Source organism: Phoca vitulina, unplaced genomic scaffold (genome assembly GCF_004348235.1).
Source record: "Phoca vitulina isolate PV1807 unplaced genomic scaffold, GSC_HSeal_1.0 scaffold34, whole genome shotgun sequence".
Classification (NCBI taxonomy): domain Eukaryota; kingdom Metazoa; phylum Chordata; class Mammalia; order Carnivora; family Phocidae; genus Phoca; species Phoca vitulina.
Genome location: NW_022589737.1, coordinates 21603596 through 21622580, shown reverse-complemented (window position 1 = coordinate 21622580; position 18985 = coordinate 21603596). Strand labels below are relative to the sequence as shown.

Sequence of the window (18985 nt, the reverse complement as noted above, 5' to 3'; positions counted from 1 at the left end):
TTTAATATCTATATAATCAGTATGTGGATTTCAGGGTCACAGAATTAAACGCATTCTAAATGTAAGTAACTGCCAAAAAGACTGCAGTATATTTTAAAAATATATTTGGAATTATTAACTGAATATTAAGGCTATATTCTAAAGCTAGGGCAGTACAAGATGGCAATGTCTGAAGATCCTGAACTCCACTCCTCCCATGGACACACTTCAAAGCTGTAACTACATATGGAACAATTTCCTCTGAAAAAGACCTGAAGAACAACAACTGAACAGCTGAACAACTCCTTCATATCAAACAAGAAAAAGGCCATACCAAGAACTAATCATGCCATACACCCATCTCCAGGGACACAACCCACAATGAGGAGGGAATTTACAAACCCAGAATTTCTCCCTTGAGGAGTGAAGGGTTCATACCTCAAACAGGGTAAAACCAGCTTTTAAGACTTGCACCTGAGTGATGAGCCTCCAAAACATCTGGCTATGGAAGCCAACAGTGCTCACATTCAAGAGACCCAAAGGGCTACAGTGAACAAACAGCTCCTAAAGGGCTTGCATGGACTCATTTGCCACAGGGTCCAGTGCAGAAGCACCCTCTGAAAAGCAGACTTCATGTGAAAGATTCATTTGCTAATCTTAATGCATCACCTGGAAGAGGCTGGTGGGTGCCATCTTTGTGTTCTTCCTCTCCTGAGCTCCAGAGCACCAGTATCTCCTGGAAGGCAGCTTTTTACCTGTGTCTTGTACTTAGCGTTTACAGCTGCTGCCCAGGGATGCCCTTTGTGGGGCTTGCATTCCTGGGTGCCCTGAGACTGTACCAAGGTACTGTAGAGATAGCAGGCTGAGTTTTTTCTAAGAACAACACCTATTTGGTTGTACAGGAGCTTTGGCCTAAGGAGAAAGCTTCTGGTCTGGCATACATCTAGGATGGAGAGTCTTTTACACTCCCCCCTCTGCCCTGCCCCAGTTTGATGGCATATCCCAAAAGAGGTTATGCCTTTCTCGGGCACCCTGGTTTTTGCAGCGGCTGCCAGGGCACACCTGTACACTGCCTGGCTCTGGTGGCCAGCAGGGCAGTGCTCCCGGGTCCCATAAGACTGGAACCAGTGGAGAAAAACGTCTTAAATAGGAACAGACCCAAGCAGCTCAGTCTTCCAGTGAAAGAGGTCTATAAGTTTATCATCACAGCTACAGCCTGAGGGGCAGGCTTCTACTTAAACATACATAAGGATTAACTGTAAACCTTACCAGGGACATTGGAGGGCAGGTGCTATCTTTGGGCTCTCACTCTGCCTGGCAGACTGAAACACATATCCTCTTCTTTTTGTAAAAGAGTCTATTTACTTACCCTGGAGCTTCAACCTGCTGTAGGGCAGGCCTCAGATCTGGCACTCTTCTAGAGACCTATGGAAATGCTCTCAAACCATGTAAGGTGGGGCAATACCATCTTTGTGTTCTTCTTTATTACAGCTTGCTGGTATATTCCAGTAAGCAACTCATCTAATCAACTGGAGCCCCAATTTTTACTACTGTGTCTAAGGGACACCTCCCTATCACCTGGCTCCCACAAGATGATACATATTTGCATACTGTGGAAGCCAAACCCTCAACTACCAGGAGCTAGTAAAAACAGGCTGCTGGGACAATTACAAAATTTGAGAAACAAACGAGATACAGCAAGGTTAAATGAAAAGGTTCCTCTACTTCAACACTGGGAGAGGTAGCTGTTTCATCTGATGCATACAGAAACCAACACATAGTTTAAAAAAAAAAAATGAATTAACAGGAATATATTCCAATGAAAGAAGGTAAAAACCTCAGAAAAATAGTTCGTGAAACAGAGATAATCTACCTGATAAAGAATTAAAAATATGGCCATAAAGATGCTAACTAAACTTGGAAGAACAATGGATGAACACAGTGAGAAACTGAAAAAAGTACCAAATAGAAGTCACAGAACTGAAGGATACAACAACTGAACTGAAAAATACACTAGGGGGGTTTACAGCAAACGAAATGAAGCAGAAGAGAGGATCACTGAACTCAAAGACAGGGCACACTGGAGTTCATGCTAACAGAGCAAGGAAAAACAAAAAAGAAAACAAAAAACCAAAAAGCTTAAGGGACTTCCAGAAAACATCATTCCCAGTGTAGGGAGAGAAGGGGGCTAAAAACTTCCCTAATCTGGAGAAAGAAACATCCAGATCCAGGGAACCAAAAGAGATCCACACCAAAACACATTATCATTAAAATGTCAAGGACAAGGAATCTTAAAAGGAGCAAGAGAAGAACTACTTGTTATGTACAGAAGAACGCCCATAAGATATCTAGCAGATTTTTCAGAAGAAACTTTGCAGACCAGAAAGGACTGGCACGATATAGTCAAAGTGCTGGGGTGGGACTTCCAACCAAGAATATTCTGCAACATTATCATTCAGAACTGAAGGAGAAAGAGTATTCCAGACAAAAGCTAAAGGGATTCATCACCACTAAACTGGTCTTATAAGAAATGATAAAGGGAGTTCTTTAAAAGCTGCAAAGAAAAGGTGCTAATTAGTAACAAGAAAACGGAGTGAAAATTTTACTGATAAACATTACAGTAAAGGTAACGTATTAAATAGTATGAAGGTTAAGGCAAGAGTTGCAATAAGGGATGCACAAAATTAAGAGGAAGTAAAATGTGACATTGAAAACAAAATTTGGTGATGGGGTGGATAAGAGTAAGAAGGGAGAGCTTTAGAATGCCTTCAAAGTTAAACGTAATATTCATGAAAGTCCGCTTTAAATCAATAGATTGTTATATGTAAGGCTCATGGTAAACCACAAACCAAAAGCCACATAGGTATACCTCTGATAAACTGCACGGTAGGTCACAGGTATCTGCAATGAAGCAAGTCAAAGGAAATTCCTGATTTCCTAGTACATATAAAAGATATGTTTATAATATACTGTAAAGTGTGCAGAGCATTTCTAAAAAAATGGACTTAATTTATTGCTAAAAAATGCTAACCATCAGCTAGCTGCAGCTGCTAGCTTTCAGCTAGCTGCAATCTTTTTGCTGGTTGAGGGTCTTGCCTTGACGTTGATGGCTGCTGACTGATTATGTAGAGTGGCTGTGGCAATCTGTTCATGATAAAAAATTGTCAGTAAAGTGGATTTAGAGCAAGGCCATATAAGACCTACCACCACATACCCTAATACTCATGGTGAGATATACTGAAAACTTTTCCTCTAAGATTAGAAGCAAGACAAGAATGCCTACTCTTGCTACTTTTATTCACCACAGTCTTAGAAGTTCTAGCTGCAGCAGACAGGAAAAAGAAATAAAAGGCACTCAAATTGGTAAGGAAGAAATAAAACTGTCACTATTTGCAGATGACATGGTAATACATACAGAAAACCTAAACACACCAAAAAATGAGAACCAGTGAATTCAATACAAACCCAATGCACATAAATCTATTACATTTCTATATACTATTAGCAAAGTAGCAGAAAGAGAAATTAAGCAAACTCCTTTACAATTGATTCAGAAAGTATAAAATACCTGTGTGTAAATTTAACCAAAGAGGTGAAAGATCTGTACTCTGAAAAGTATTAGATTCTAAAATGGAACATAATAAAAACAAATGCAATCCCAATCAAAATATCTACAGCATTTTCCACAAAATCAGAATAAATACTCCTCAAATTTGTACAACAAAAAACATCCCAGATAGCCAAAGCAATTCTTGTGAAAGAACAGAGTTGGAGGGTATATACAATCCCAGATTTCAAGATATACTACAAAGCTATAGTAATCAGTATGATACAGGCAGAAAAACTGACGCACAGATTAATGAAATGGAATAGAGAACTCAGAAATAAACCCATGCTTATATGATAATGGTACAAAAAAGGAGGCAAGACTGTGCAATGGAGTCTCTTCAATAAACGGTGCTGGGAAAATAGGACAGCAACATGAAATGAACCACTTACATCAAACAAAAATCAACTCAAAATGGATTAAATGCCTAAATAAATGAGAGCTAAAACCATAAAACTCCAAAAACAAAAAACCCAACAACCTAGGCAGCAATCTCTAATACACTGGCCTTGGCAATGTTTTTCCATATAGGCCTCCTTGGGCAGGGGAAACAAAAGCAAAAAGGAACTATTGGGAGTATCAAACTAAAAAGCTTTTGTGCAGCAGAGGAAACCAACAAAATGACAAGCAACCTACTGAATGGGAGAAGATATTTGCAAATGATCTATCCAATGAGGGGTTCATATCTGAAATACATAATTGATACAACTCAACAAAAAGCTCCCAATAATCGATTAAAAAAAATGGGCAGAGAACCCGAATATATATCTTTCCAAAGAGTACCCATGGCCAAGAAACATGAAAAATGTGGTCCCCATCACTAATCATTAGGGAAATGCAAATAAAAACTGAGGTATCACCTCACAACTGTCAGAACAGTTGGCATCAAAAAGACAAGTGCTGGGCGCCTGGGTGGCTCAGCTGGTTAAGCGACTGCCTTCGGCTCAGGTCATGATCCTGGAGTCCCTGGATCAAGTCCCGCATCGGGCTCCCTGCTCGGCAGGGAGTCTGCTTCTCCCTCTGACCCTCTTCCCTCTCATGTGCTCTCTCTCTCTCTCATTCTCTCTCTCAAATAAATAAACTAAAAAAAATCTTAAAAAAAAAAAAAAGACAAGTGCTGGCAACAATGTGGGACGATGTGGAAAAAAGGAACCCTCGTCCATGTTGGTGGGAATGCAAATTGGTGCAGCCACTAGAGAAAACAGTATGGAGGTTCCTCAAAAAATTAAAAATTGGGGCGCCTGGGTGGCTCAGTTGTTAAGCATCTGCCTTCGGCTCAGGTCATCATCCCAGGGTCCTGGGATCAAGCCCCACATCGGGCTCCCTGCTCAGCGGGAAGCCTGTTTCTCCCTCTCCCACTCCCCGTGCTTGTGTTCCCTCTCTCGCTGTCTCTCTCTGTCAAATAAATGAATAAAATTAAAAAAAAAAAAATTAAAAATTGAAATACTACATGATCCAGTAATTCCATTACTGGCTATTTACCCAAAAAACCCTGAAAACATTAAATGTATATATACTTACCTAAATACAAATATATGTGTCCTTATTTTACCGGTGTTATTTATAACAGCCAACATAGGGATGCAAACTAAGTGTCCACTGACAGATGAAACAAGAAGATGTGGTATATATACAATGGAATATTAACCCTAAAAAAGGATGAAATCTTGCCATCTGCAACACGGATGCACCCAACTAGAGGGTATTATGCTAAGTGAAATAAGTCAGAGAAAGACAAATACCATACTATTTCACTTCAAAACAAATGAACCAAGAAAAAAACTGGTGGTTGATAGAAGGGAAGGTGGCAGGCGTATGGGCAAAACAGGGGACTAAGTGGTACAGATTTGTAGTTATCAATAAGCCACGGGGATGAAAAGTACACCACAGCGAATACAGTCAATAACAGTATAATAACTTTGGTGACAGATGGTGACTACACTTACTTCGGTGAGCATTTCTTAATGTATGCAACTGTCAAATTACTACTATACACCCGAAACTAATAACACTGTATTAGCAAATGTATTCCAATAAAATAGTTTGAAATACTACACAAGAATAACTGAACTGTAGTTGGAAAAATGGTGTCAAAAGACCTGCTTCATGCAGCTTTGCCACAAACCTTCAATTAAAAAAAAAACAAAAAAAAACAAAAATGTATCTTTCAAGCACAATGAGGTAAGCCTGTATTAGATACAAGAAATATAAAATCTAAGCATACTGTACCAACAAACCACAAATGGTGAGAGCAAGAAAATAAGGAACAAGAGAACTACAAAACAGCAAGAAAACAACTGACAAAATAACAGTAGTATGTACGTACATACGGATTATTTTAAATGTAAATGGAATAAATGCTCCAATGAAAAGACAAAGTGGCTGAGTGAATAAAAAACAAGACCTATCTATATCATGCCTAGAAGAGACTCACTTCAAATGTAAAGACCCACACAGACTAAATCTGAAGGCATGGAAAAAGATATAGAATGCAAATGGAAGCCAAAGAAAGCAGGGATAGCTATGCTAGTATCAGACAAAATACTTCAAAATGGAGACTGCAGTAAGAGACAAAGAAGGAAATTACACAATAATAACACGGTCAAACAAGAGGATATAACATTTGTAAGTATGTACCCATCATAAAAGCACCTAAACATATAAATTATTATAAGAGACCGAAAGAGAAACAGCAGTTCAATAGGAGGAATAGGAGGAGACTTTAATACCACACATCAATGGCTAGCTTCCAAACAAAAAAATCACATATTAGACCATATGAAATGAAAAGATATATACAGAAAATTCCATCCAATAGCAAAACACTCATTCTTGCAAGTGCATGTGGAATATTCCCCAGGATAGGTTATATGTTATGCCAAAAAAAACAAGTCTTAATGAATTTAAGAATGAAACATCCAGCATCTTTTTTCTTTTGACCACAGTGGTAGGAAACTAGAAATCAATTACAAGAAAAGTGGAATATTCACAAGTAGGTGGCAACTAACATTCTACTAAACAGCTAATAGGTCAATGAAATCAAAAGACAAAAAAATACCTTGAGAAAAATGAAAATGGAAATACAACATGGCAAAATTTATGAGATGCATAAAAGCAGTTCTAAGATTGATGGTCACCAGCAATGAATACCCTACATCTCAGAAAAAAGTAAAACTCTCAAGCAACCTAACATCACACCCCAAGGAAGTAGAAGAACGACAAAGCCCAAAGTTAGTAGAAGGAAGGCAATTACAAAGAGGAAATCAAGGAAATAGAAACTAAAAAGCCAACAGAAAAGTTCAGTAAGATGAGCTGATTGATTGAAAAGATGAAATTTATAAATCATTCATTGGATTCACCAAGAAGAGAACGGGCTCAAATAAATAGAGGAGACATTACAACTAATACCATGGAAATAAATAAGAGACTAGTATCAACAATCATATGCCTACAAATTGGACAACCTAGAAGATAGAGACAAACTTCTAGAAACATATAACCTTCCAGAACTGAATCATGAAGAAATGAATGTGGAAACAGAAAATTTGAATAGAACAGTTATTAGTGAGAAAATTGAATTAGTAATCGTAAACCTCCCAACAAACAAAAGTCCAGGACCAGATGGCTTCACCAATGAATTCTATGAAACACTGAAAAAATAATCAGTATCAATCCTTTTCAAATTCTTCCAAAAAAGATAAGAGGGAACACTTCTAAACTCATTTTAAAAGGCCAGCATTACCTTGCTAGGAAAATCAAACAAGGATGCCAAAAGAAAATTACCAGCCAATATGATGAACATAAAAGCAAAAATCCTCTATAAAACTTAGGAAACCGAATTCAGCAATATATTAAAAAGATCATGGTACCAAAATGGGATTTATTCCAGGGATACAAAGATGGTTCAATATCCACAAATCAATGTTATATACCACATTAACAAAATGAAGGATAACAGTCTTTAACAGATGCAGAAAAAGCATTTGACAAAATTCAACATCCATTTTTATTAAAACTCAACAAAGTCAGTAGAAGAAATGTAACTCAACATAATAAAGGGCCAATAAGAGAAACCTACAGATAATATCATATTTAATGGTAAAAGGCTGAAAGCTTTTCCTCTAAGATAGGAACAAGACCAGGATGCTTATTCTTGCTGTTTCTTTTCAACACAGTATGGGTAGTCATAGCCAGAGCAATTAGGCAAGAAAAAGGCATCCATATTGGAAGGAAGTAAAACCATTACTATTTGCAGATGACATTATATATAGATAAACCTAAGGAATCCACCAAAAAACTGTTAGAATGAACAAATTCAGTGTAAGGTGAAGATACAAAATCAATATACAGAAATCTACTTTATTTCTATTCACTAATAATGGCCTATCAAGAAGAGGAATAAAGAAAGTAATTCCATTTACAGTTACATCAAAAAGAATAGAATACCTAAGAACTTAACCAAGGTGAAAGACCACAGGACTATTAGATGCCAATTCATGGATTCAAACCAGGTTTGTATAATCCTTGTATCTCCATATATTTTTACTATACTCTGCTTTTACAATTCTCCAGTAAAGGACAAGTATACTAATGAATAGCTACAAACTTTATTTGTAATAACTCATGTATAGGTCAGAATATCAGTGTTTATAAACAGTTCAGCACATATACTGGCTTTAATGAGGAAGATCCATTTGAGGCCATATTAAAATTTAAAAGCCAAGAGCAATAAATCCTGATGTACTGGGGCACCTGGGTGGCTCAGTTGGTTAAGCATCTGCCTTCCATTCAGGCCATGATCCAGGGGTCCTGGGGGAGCCCCATGTCAGGGACAGGAGCCCTCAGCAGGGAGCCTGCTTCTCCCTCTCCCTCTGTCCTTCCCCCTGCTTGTGCTCTCTTGCTCTGTCAAATAAAAAAACCTAAAAAAATAAATCCTGATGTACTTTGGATAATTTAAATGATTTGCATTATAAATTTCTAGTTAATCATTAATACTTACATAGTTTCACATTGTCTCGGAGACAGATTTACATCCTGAAGAAGCTGCAGGATTTGACTGTTGGGCCTAATTCCTGATAATAGTGTTAATAAAATACGTCCCTTTCTGGAAGGCAGAATTCCAGTTTTTGGAAAGAGAAGTAGTTTGATTTCTCCAGGTACTTAGGGAATCAAATGCAAAACTTTCCTTCTAGATCAGAAATTAAATGTGATTGCAGGCAATTCATATATAACAGCTTTATCTTTGTGGAATGAACTTCATTATCCTCATCTATATTTTGGGAATACAACCTTATTTATTGATTTTTTTAAAGGGTATTGGGAACAAGTGTTATTCTTATTGAATCTCTAAAAAAGGCAACACACTTCTCTCAGTAAATATATCCATAAAGCATACTTGTTACCACTGTTTGGGTATCTGCTGGCAGACAACTGACGTACACAACTTACAAGAACACACTTTCTTCCATTTGTATGGGTTGGCAACATGATTTATGAGACTAAGTCTTAGTGAATGCGTAGTCACATTTCTTTGCTTAAAATTATACTGTTACATTAAGTATCTTAAATCAATTATAGGTCTTCATTTTGGAATTAAACAAAGTGAATGCCAGGAGGAGACCGCATTCTTAAGATGGGGTCTAACAAAAGGGAGTGAATTCGAGAAGTGTATAAAATGTAATGTTATGTATACTCTTTAGCTCAACCTGCCATCTGTTTTCTTCTGTTAGGCACATCATCTTCGCTCCAAGTAGCCACAACAAATATGCTGGAGAATCATTTCCTGGGATCTACGATGCTATGTTTGATATTGAAAATAAAGAAGACCCTCGTTCAGCCTGGACAGAAGTAAAGAAACACATTTCTATTGCAGCCTTTACAATTCAAGCAGCAGCAGGGACTCTGACAGAAGTATTATAGTAAGGTGTCAGCCAAGTGGCTAACCATTTAAAGTGTTACTGAAAGTCTGAGGATAAAATTCTTCCTTGTATTTTGATAACTCATGATGCCAGAGTATTCTATAATCTTGCTTTTCATGTCATGTTTTGATTTTAGACTTCCATCCTGTCCATCTGTAAAGAGGTGTTTTGGCTCTTTAAAAATTCACAACTTCATCACCGAAGTGTTAAAACAAAAAACCTCCAGTCATGGGGCAGAAACACATAAAGTATCTGAAAATTCCCTTAAATAAAATATGGCAAGGAACCTGGAACTCTCAGACATTGCTGGTAGAAATGTAAAACAGTACAAACACTTTGAAAAAGAATTTGTTAGTTTCTTACAAAGTTAAAAATATAATTGACCCTGGAACAACATGGGTCTGAACAGCACACATCCACTTATACGTGGATTTTTTTCTCATAAATATGCATTTTCTCTTCTTGATTTTAACATTTTCTCTAGTTTTATTGTAAGAATACAGCATATAATATACAAAAATGGGTCAAACTGTTATCAGTAAGGCTTCTGCTCAGCAGACTATCAGCTGTTAAATTTTTAGGGAGTGAAGTTATATGCAGATTTTTGACTGCATGATGGACTGGCACCCCTAACCCTCACATTGTTCAAGGGTCAACTACAGTAACCTTTGCAAGTTATTGTTTCACAAGTTATTTTGTTTTCATCATCTTTAATCAACAGATGATCATCAGAACAGAACAAGTGATTTTGTGGCAGAACAGTGTAATCAAGGATGTTACAGAATGTGCTTGAACTATTTCCTAAAAACGCCTTCCCCTAGGAGTACTTTACCTATGAGATGTTTTATGTAAGCCACTTGGTAACCACAAAGCAAAAATATAGTAATGAAACATAAAAAGTGGGGAGACTGCAGAAATCACCATGGAAATCCACTTTACAAAAGTAGAAACAGGGAAAGGAAACACAGGAGATAAAAACAACTAGAAGGCAAACAGCAATAAGATGGTAGTAGTAAGTAATTATGAATGGACTGAATTCACCAAAGGGTAGAGTGACTGGATGAAAAAAAAAAAAAAACTTCACTCCACTCTGTCTAAAGGAAATTCATTTTAGCTCTAAAGACATATACAGGCTCAAAGCATAGGAACAGAAGAGGATATTCCATGCAGGTGGATACCAAAAAAAGTGGGTGTAGCCATACTTATGCCAGAAAAAATACACTTCAAGCCAAAAACATTAACAAGTGATAAAGAAGTCATTATATAATGATAAAAAAACAAAGACATCAAGAAGAGAGAATGATCATAAATACATATACCTCCAACATCAGAGCACCATGATTAAAAGAATTCTAACAGATTTAAATGGAGAAATGAACAATACATTAATAGGGGACTTTAATACTATTAGAACATAAATCATGCAGACAGAAAATCAAAAAGGAAATATTGGAACTGAACCAAAACATATTCTAAAACAAAATGACTTAAAGGTCATATATAGAACATTCCATCCAAGAGCAGTATAATACACATTTTTCTCATGCGCATATGAACATTTTCCAGGGCAGATCCTATGACCGGGCACAAAACAAATCTCAGCAAACTTAAGATTGAAATCATTCCAACTATCTTTTCTGACCACAATGGTATAAATTAGAAATCAGCAAGAGGAAGCCAGAATAATCTACCAGTACATGGAAACTAAATAACACACTTCTAAACAATGAGTCAAAAAATAAAAATGGGAATAAATTATATCGAAACACATCAAATATGGTATAGAGCAAAGCAGTCACGAGGCAAGTTAACAGTATTAAATGCATATATTAAGAAATTACAAAGATCTCAAGCAACCTAACTGTACCTCTAGGAAGTATAAAAAGAACAGTGTAGAGGTAGCAGAAGGAAGGAAATAAAACCAAAGCAGAAAAAAAATCTCTTTCAGAAAAAAACTATCTGTAAAACTAAAAGCTGGTTCATCAAAAAGATAAAACTGACAAAACTTTATTACCCAGACTTAGAAAAAGACATAAAATTAGAAATGAAAAAGACCATACAACCGGTACTACAAAAATACACAGGATCGTAAGAGACTATTATGAAGAACTCTACGCCCGAAATTAGATAACCTAGAAGCAATGGACAAATTTCTAGAAACAACCCAAGACCGAATCAAACGCAAAGAGGAAATGTGATAGACCCATAATGAGCAAGAGATTGAATCAATAATTTAAACCTCCCAGTACAAAAAATAATCTAGGACCAGATGGCTTCATTGGCAAACTCTAATAAACACTCAAAGAATTAATACCAATCTTTCTCAAACTCTTCCAAAAACCTAAGGTGTCCTTGAGGTGTAGGGAATACTTCCAAACTGTGCTTAACAGGCCAGCATTATCCTGGCACCAAAGCAAGATAAGAACACAACAAAAAAGAGGTGTCTGGGTGGCTCAGTCAGTTAAGCATTCAACTCTTGATTTCGGCTCAGGTCATGATCTCAGGGCTGTGAGATCGAGCCCCGCACAGACGCTGGGCATAGAGCCTGCCTAAGATTCTCTCCCTCTCCCTCGCCTTCCCTCAGCCCCTGCTCACATGCATGCTTTCCCTCTCTAAAAAACAAAACACAAAAAAAGAACCATAGACCAATATCCCTGATAAACATAGATATAAAAATTCTCAACAAAATATTAGCAAACTGAATTCAAGAACACATAAAAAAGATTACACACTGGGGCTAAATGGGATTTTTCCCTGGGATGCAAGGATGGTCCAACATACACAAATCAATACATATGATACATCACATTAATGTAATGACATGATCATCTATACATTTGACAGAATGCAACATCCTTTCATGATGAAAACTTTTGGCAGACTGAGTATAGAAGTAACATACCCCAACATCATAAAGGCCATGTACGACAAACCCACAGCTAACATGATACTCAATTGACAAGAACTGAGGGGGGCCTGGGTGGCTCAGTTGGTTAAGCGTTTGCCTTCGGCTCAGGTCATGATCACAGGGTCCTGGGATTGAGCCCCGCATCGAGCTCTCTGCTCGGCAGGGAGCCTGTTTCTCCCTCTCCCTGCCGCTCTGCCTACTTGTGCTCTCTCTCTGTCAAATAAATAAATAAAATCTTAAAAAAAAAAAAAAAAGAACTGAAAGTGTTCCCTCACATCCAAATCAGGAAGGAAGAAGTCAAACTGTCCCATTTGCAGTTACATAATTTTGTATATGCAAAATCCCAAAGACAAAACCAAAAAACTGCTGGAACTAATCAGTGATTTCAGTAAAGCTGCAGGACACGTGATCAATGTACACAAGTAAGTTACATTCCTATACCCTAATGATGAAATATCTGAAAAAGAAAATTATCTCATTCACAGCATCAGAAACAATTTAGGAATAAATTTAATCAAGGAAGTGAAAGATCTGTACAATGAAAACTGTAAGACTTAGCTGAAAGAAATTAAAGACACAAACAAATGGAAAGACATCCTGTGTTCATGGATCAAAAGAGTTAGTATTAACAAGTCTATACTACCTAAAGCCATCTACAGATTCAATGCAATCTCCATCAAAATATCAATGGCATTCTTTACAGAAATAGAAAAACAATCCTAAAATTTTGTATGGAACCCCAAATAGCCAAAGCAATCTTGAGGAAAAAAAACAATGCTGGAGGTATCCCACTTGCTGATTTCAAACTATACCACAAAGCTACAGTAATTAAAAACAGCATGGTGCCAACACTAAAACAGACATACAGGTCAACAGAACAGGGAGCCAAAAACTAAACCCCTGAGTATGTAAGTCAACTAGTATTTGACAAGGGAGCAAAGAGCACCCAATGGGGAAAGGACAATTCAACAGATGGGTGTTGGGAAAACTTACTATGGATAATAAACACAGAGCAATGAAATTAGACTCCTTTTACCACTCACAAAAATTAACTTAAAATGGATCAAAGACTTAAACATAAGACCTGATACAATAAAACTAGAAGAAAACATGGGGAAGAAGCTCTTCACCAATGATCATAGTAATGTTTGAGATATGACCTCAAAAGCACAAACAAAAGCAAAAAATCAACAAATGGAACATCAAAGTTAAAAGTTTTTCACACAGCAAAAGAAGTAACAAAATGAAAAAGCAAGCTACAGAATGGGAGAAAATATTTGCTAATCATATATGTGATAAAATATTAATATCCAAGACATATAAAGAACTCCTATGACTGGATACAAAAAAATGAAAGAATCCAAAAAATGGGCAGAACTAAACAGACATTTTCTAAAGATGTCCATCCACATGGTCAACAGGTACATGAAAAGATGCTCAACTTCAATAATCAGCAGGAAAATGCAAATTAAAACCACAAGGAGGGATGCTTGGGTGGCTCAGTCAGCCTTCAGCTCAGGTCACAATCCTGGGATTGGGGTCCTGGGATCGAGTCCCTCATCGGGCTCCCTACTCAGTGAGGAGCCTACTTCTCCCTCTGCCTGCAGCTCCCCCTGCTTGTGTGCATGCTCTCTGACAAATAAATAAAATCTTTAAAAACACAAAAAAACACAAGGAGACATCACCTTCTATCTATTCAAATGGCTAGCAACAAAAAGACAAGTGCAGCAAGGATGTGGAGAAAAGGGAGCCCTTGTGCACTGTTGGTAGGAATATAAATTGGTTCAGCTACTATGGGTAACAGTATGGAAGTTCCTTAAAAAAATTAAAGAACTATCACATGATCTAGTAATTCTACTTCTGGGTATATATCCAAAGAAAATGAAACCACTAATTCAAAATGATAAATGTGTCCCTGTGTTCACTGCAGCACTATTTACAACAGCCAAGATATGGAAAGAACCTGTGTCCACTGACAGATGAATGGATAAAAAAATGAGGTTATGTATACACACACACACACACACACACACACACAAATATTCACTCATGAGAAAGAAGGATATCCTGTCATTTGTGACAACACAGATGGACTTAGGGCACATTATAGAATCCAGATAGAGAAAGACAGGTGCTATATGCTGTCACTTATATGTGGAATTTAGAAAGGCCAAAGTTGTAGAAACAGAAAATAAAATGGTGGTTAGCAGGGTACAGAGGTTGTGGGGTCAAGAACAGATGTAGTTTCGGGGCGCCTGGGTGGCTCAGTCCGTTAAGCGGCTGCTTTCGGCTCAGGTCATGATCCTGGGGTCTTGGGATCGAGCCCCACATCCGGCTCCCTGCTCAGCGGAGAGCCTGTTTCTCCCTCTCCATCTGCCTGTCACTCTGCCTACTTGTGCTCTCTCTCTGTCAAATAAATAAATAAAATCTTAAAAAAAAAAAAAAAAAAGAACAGATGTAGTTTCAGGGTACAAATTTGTAAGTAGTAGTTAATATGCCCTAGAAATATAATGCCCAGTACAATGAATAAAAATAACAAATTGTGTTGTTAAATTCATCAAACTTGCTGAGAGATTAAAACTTAATTATTCCGACTTCCAAAAATAATTACCAAATATAATAATTATGTGATAGAGGTGCTAATTATTGCTTCAATGGCAACCGTATTATGATATATAAATGTATCAACTTAACACGTTATAGACTTTAACTTTCCTTGAAAGCAGAGGCCTGTGTGGTTGGTCAATTATCAGCACAAAGAAGTCACTAAAAAGTGTTTTTGTTAAATGAAATAATTAAGCAAAGGGATGGCTACACAATACTGAAGATGCTTACCAACTTTTAGATATTAAAAATGTTAATAAAACTTGTAAATTTCATACCTACCAAACTCAGAACTTTTTGGAGAAAAACTCAAGAAAGCTAAAACTCAGCTAGTCTCAAGATTATCTGGCAAAGCCTACTACCTGAAAAGTAAATCACCCATGTATGCTAGAGATCTCCCTTTGGAAGAAGGGCCCTATTATTTATAACATAATTTTACATGTGGTTCTTGATTCATTAAATACTCTTAGGGTTCAGGTTTAAAAAAAGTCTTTCCTTTGTAATTTGATGGAACATCTTCCCTAACTTTTCACAAATGAGAACCCATCCAGTTTCACATAACTGAAAGAAAGAGTTGGTTTGCGTAACACACCAATAATTTTAATGCTTCTTTCACCCTGTTACAGTGATGTTATTTGCCTATGTACTTAGCCTTTCAATCATCCATATCTAAGTATACAGAGATGCACAAAATTGTTCCAAAGTCCAGATGATAGTAAGGCCAACTTACATGCACAAGACTTTATAAGACAAATTCATTGCCACGAGCCTATTACTTTCATTCAGTCCTGCAGACTCCATCCCTAATTCTCAATCACCCACATGGCCTTTAAAGGTCCTTACCAAGTATGTTAGTGGCTCCACTGAATAAAAAACTGAAAACCTACTATCTTTCCATGATAATTTGGTCATCTGATACTAAGAAAAGACTAATAAGCAAAGGGCAGTTACAATTTTAGGTTTTGCATGGTGACTTAGATGTCTTTAGATGACTTAAACTCATGCTAAAGAGTTTAAGGACTTAGGAATCAAAGTTCCTCAATTTAAAATCTAATTTCACCATTTGCTACTTATGTGACCTGAGGCAATGTATGTAGTTTTCCTTTGCCTCTGCTTTTCTATCAGTAAAATGGGAGTAATAATATATAATCATATAGAGGTGTTCTAAAATTAAATGAAAAGCTATTAAAAACACTTGAAGTGCTTGGCAACCTCTAGGTGCCAAACTCTTGAAGAATAACAAATTAGCTATAGGGGCGCGTGGGTGGCTCAGTTGTTAAGCGTCTGCCTTCGGCTCAGGTCATGATCCTAGAGTCCTGGGATGGAGCCCTGCGTCGGGCTCCCTGCTCGGCGGGAAGCTTGCTTCTCCCTCTCCCACTCCCCCTGCTTGTGTTCCCTCTCTCACTGTGTCTCTCTGTGTCAAATAAATAAAATGTTAAAAAAAAAAAAAATTAGCTATAGTTAGGTCTACAGTTTTGAGTTACTTGTAACTGATACCTAAATTCCTAAGCCTCAACTGCAAAATTTATGTAATCTTCTAACCTAATCACAAGTGAATTATAAAGTCCTGTTATTAGACACTTTTCCTGATGGTTTTAAATTACCTGCCTGAAAAACTGAACTAGAATTCCACCTAACTGAATACATTTCAGTTCTAATATTCCTTATCCTGATATTGGCTTTCTGCTCCCTTAAATTTGTTCCTCCCCTCTGCCTCCAACTCAGGCTTTTCCTGCTAATAATTTAGGGAGTTTTATGGAGGTGGGGGCGTGTCCTGGAAGGAATCCTTAAGGTATCAAAACCAGTCCAAGTTGGCCTCTAATAAGTGTGCAGTCTGAGATCAGTAGCTCTCATTAGTAGGGAGCCTTTTAAAGTTTTACACACAGTTGTTAATTCCAAGAAACCCATTAATTCTAGTAAGCCCAATGTAGCAAACGTTTATAATCTGTGGATTTTATTTGGTGACACACATAATCTTTACATTTTCCTCCACCTTAAGAATGTATCATGCCTAACTAAATTGTTTAATCACTGAACCAACAATCAAGCAAGAGATAGTCTGTGGTGAATTTATGTTGTTTTGTCACCCAGCAGCTTTCCTTCCCCATTCTGCCAGCAAAGAACTTTTCTTTCATACAGGGGACTCAGTACAGGTGGTTTGGGTGGCACACACTGCATATTCAGGGTGTAAATCTGAACAATCTTTTATTGGACAGTATGTACCCAAAAGACCACCAATGAGAATGACACTTGACATCTGTGGTTTTCTCAGTACAACCCTAAGAAAATCACCAGACAAATCCCAAGTGAGGGTCATTCTACAAAATACCTGGCCAGTCAGTACTCCTCAAAACTGTTAGGGTTTTGAAGGAAGTCTGAGAAACTGTCAAAACCAAGAGGAGCCCAAGAAGACATGATGACTAAATGTAATGTGGTGTCCTAGATAGGATCCTGGAACAGAAAACGACATTCGGTAAAAATTAAGGAAATCTGAATAAAGTATGGACTTTTGTTAATAAAATGTATCAATACTGGTTCATTAATTCTAACAAATGTATCATACTAATGTAAGATGTTAATTATAGGAGAAATTGGATGTGGAATATATGGGAACTCTCTGTACTATCTTCAGTTTTTCTTTAAATCCAAAACTGTTCTGAAACAGAGTAAATTTAAAAGAAATTAAGTTGATAAGAAAAAAAAACTGCAAGCCTAATCACACTTCCATGCTGCTAGTACAAACTTTATTGTACATCAACATTTTTCTGCAAATTTTTGGGCCCCATTCCCAGAGTTTCTGATTTAGTAGGTCTGAGGTTGGGGACCCAGAATTTACATTTCTAATAAATTCCGAGACGTTGATCCTGCTAGTCTAGAAATGGTATTTTGATAGCCACTGGCCTAGCCTAGAAGATGAAATGATCCCTTGCTATCTGTCCTGTATTTACAGTATTACCTGTCTTTCCTATGCAGGCATCTTATGTTGCAGACACTTTAAATTATGTAATTGCTTTAAGCAGGTCTCATACTAATGGGGAAAACAAAGACAAATCTGATGCTGTTTCATTACACGTTTTTCTAACATACAGATATGAATTCCTATCTGTAAAGCTACATACAGGATACATACCATTATCAAAAAGACAATGGAAACTTGTTTTTGAAACTGAGGATTCTGAAACTTCTTTGGAGGCTGTTGAGAGAAACTAGAGATCTAAGAGTTGTCAAATCACAAATGATGAGTTTGTAATCCAGCTATTATTATAACTAAAACCACCCAGACAAAAGGACTACATATTTTATTTTATAAACTTATTTTCTAACAAAACATATGAAACTAAAAATTTGTTCCTGGTGACCAAACACAGCGTTACCAATTTTCCATGCTATGTGCCTACGTTTTATGGAACCTATTAACTTAACTGACAGACAAAAGCAGCACAGAGTAGTTAAGAGCACAGAACGCAAAGCCAGGCTGCTTGAGCTTGAAATCTCTACTCTCTATAAACTCACTAGCTTTGACTTAGGCAAGTTATTTAACCTATGCAATAAATCACTTTCCCCACCTATAATATAATGATAGAACCTACCTCATAGAGTTATCATTGGGATTAAGTTCATATTCATTAAAGTCCTTAGAACAGTGACTGGCCCATAAGAAGGGCTGTGGATCTTGATATTTACAAGAGCCAATCAATATGCCAAGCACTATACTAGAAAATGGAGATACTATGGTTGGCCAAAACACAGTCAAGGTTATTGTCCGTCTATAAGAGTATACAGACATTAACAAATCAATCATACAAATAAAATATGAATATGGAACTGTAAACTGTAATAAGCATTTGAACGAAAAGATCACACTGTTTTAAAAGCATTAACACTACTACACTCATCTAGTCTCATTTGTGGAGGGTGACAGGAAAGTACTACAGGTTCACGGATGTTTCCCTCTTCCAGGCTTAATAG

The 18985-nt window shown here is 37.0% G+C and overlaps 1 protein-coding gene across 4 annotated transcripts in view; it reads left to right on the top strand.

The window, feature by feature from the left end:
- The window catches only part of NAALAD2 (N-acetylated alpha-linked acidic dipeptidase 2), a 74705-nt gene extending 63225 nt beyond the window's left edge, over positions 1 to 11480 (top strand). For all 4 annotated transcript variants that reach the window (XM_032426293.1, XM_032426292.1, XM_032426294.1 and 1 more), the window contains one exon: positions 9316 to 11480. In XM_032426293.1, coding sequence (XP_032282184.1) covers positions 9316 to 9505 — 190 coding nt within the window. In that variant the 3' untranslated portion in view covers positions 9506 to 11480. The remainder of the gene's footprint in view (positions 1 to 9315) is intronic.
- The last annotated feature ends 7505 nt before the right edge of the window (positions 11481 to 18985 follow it).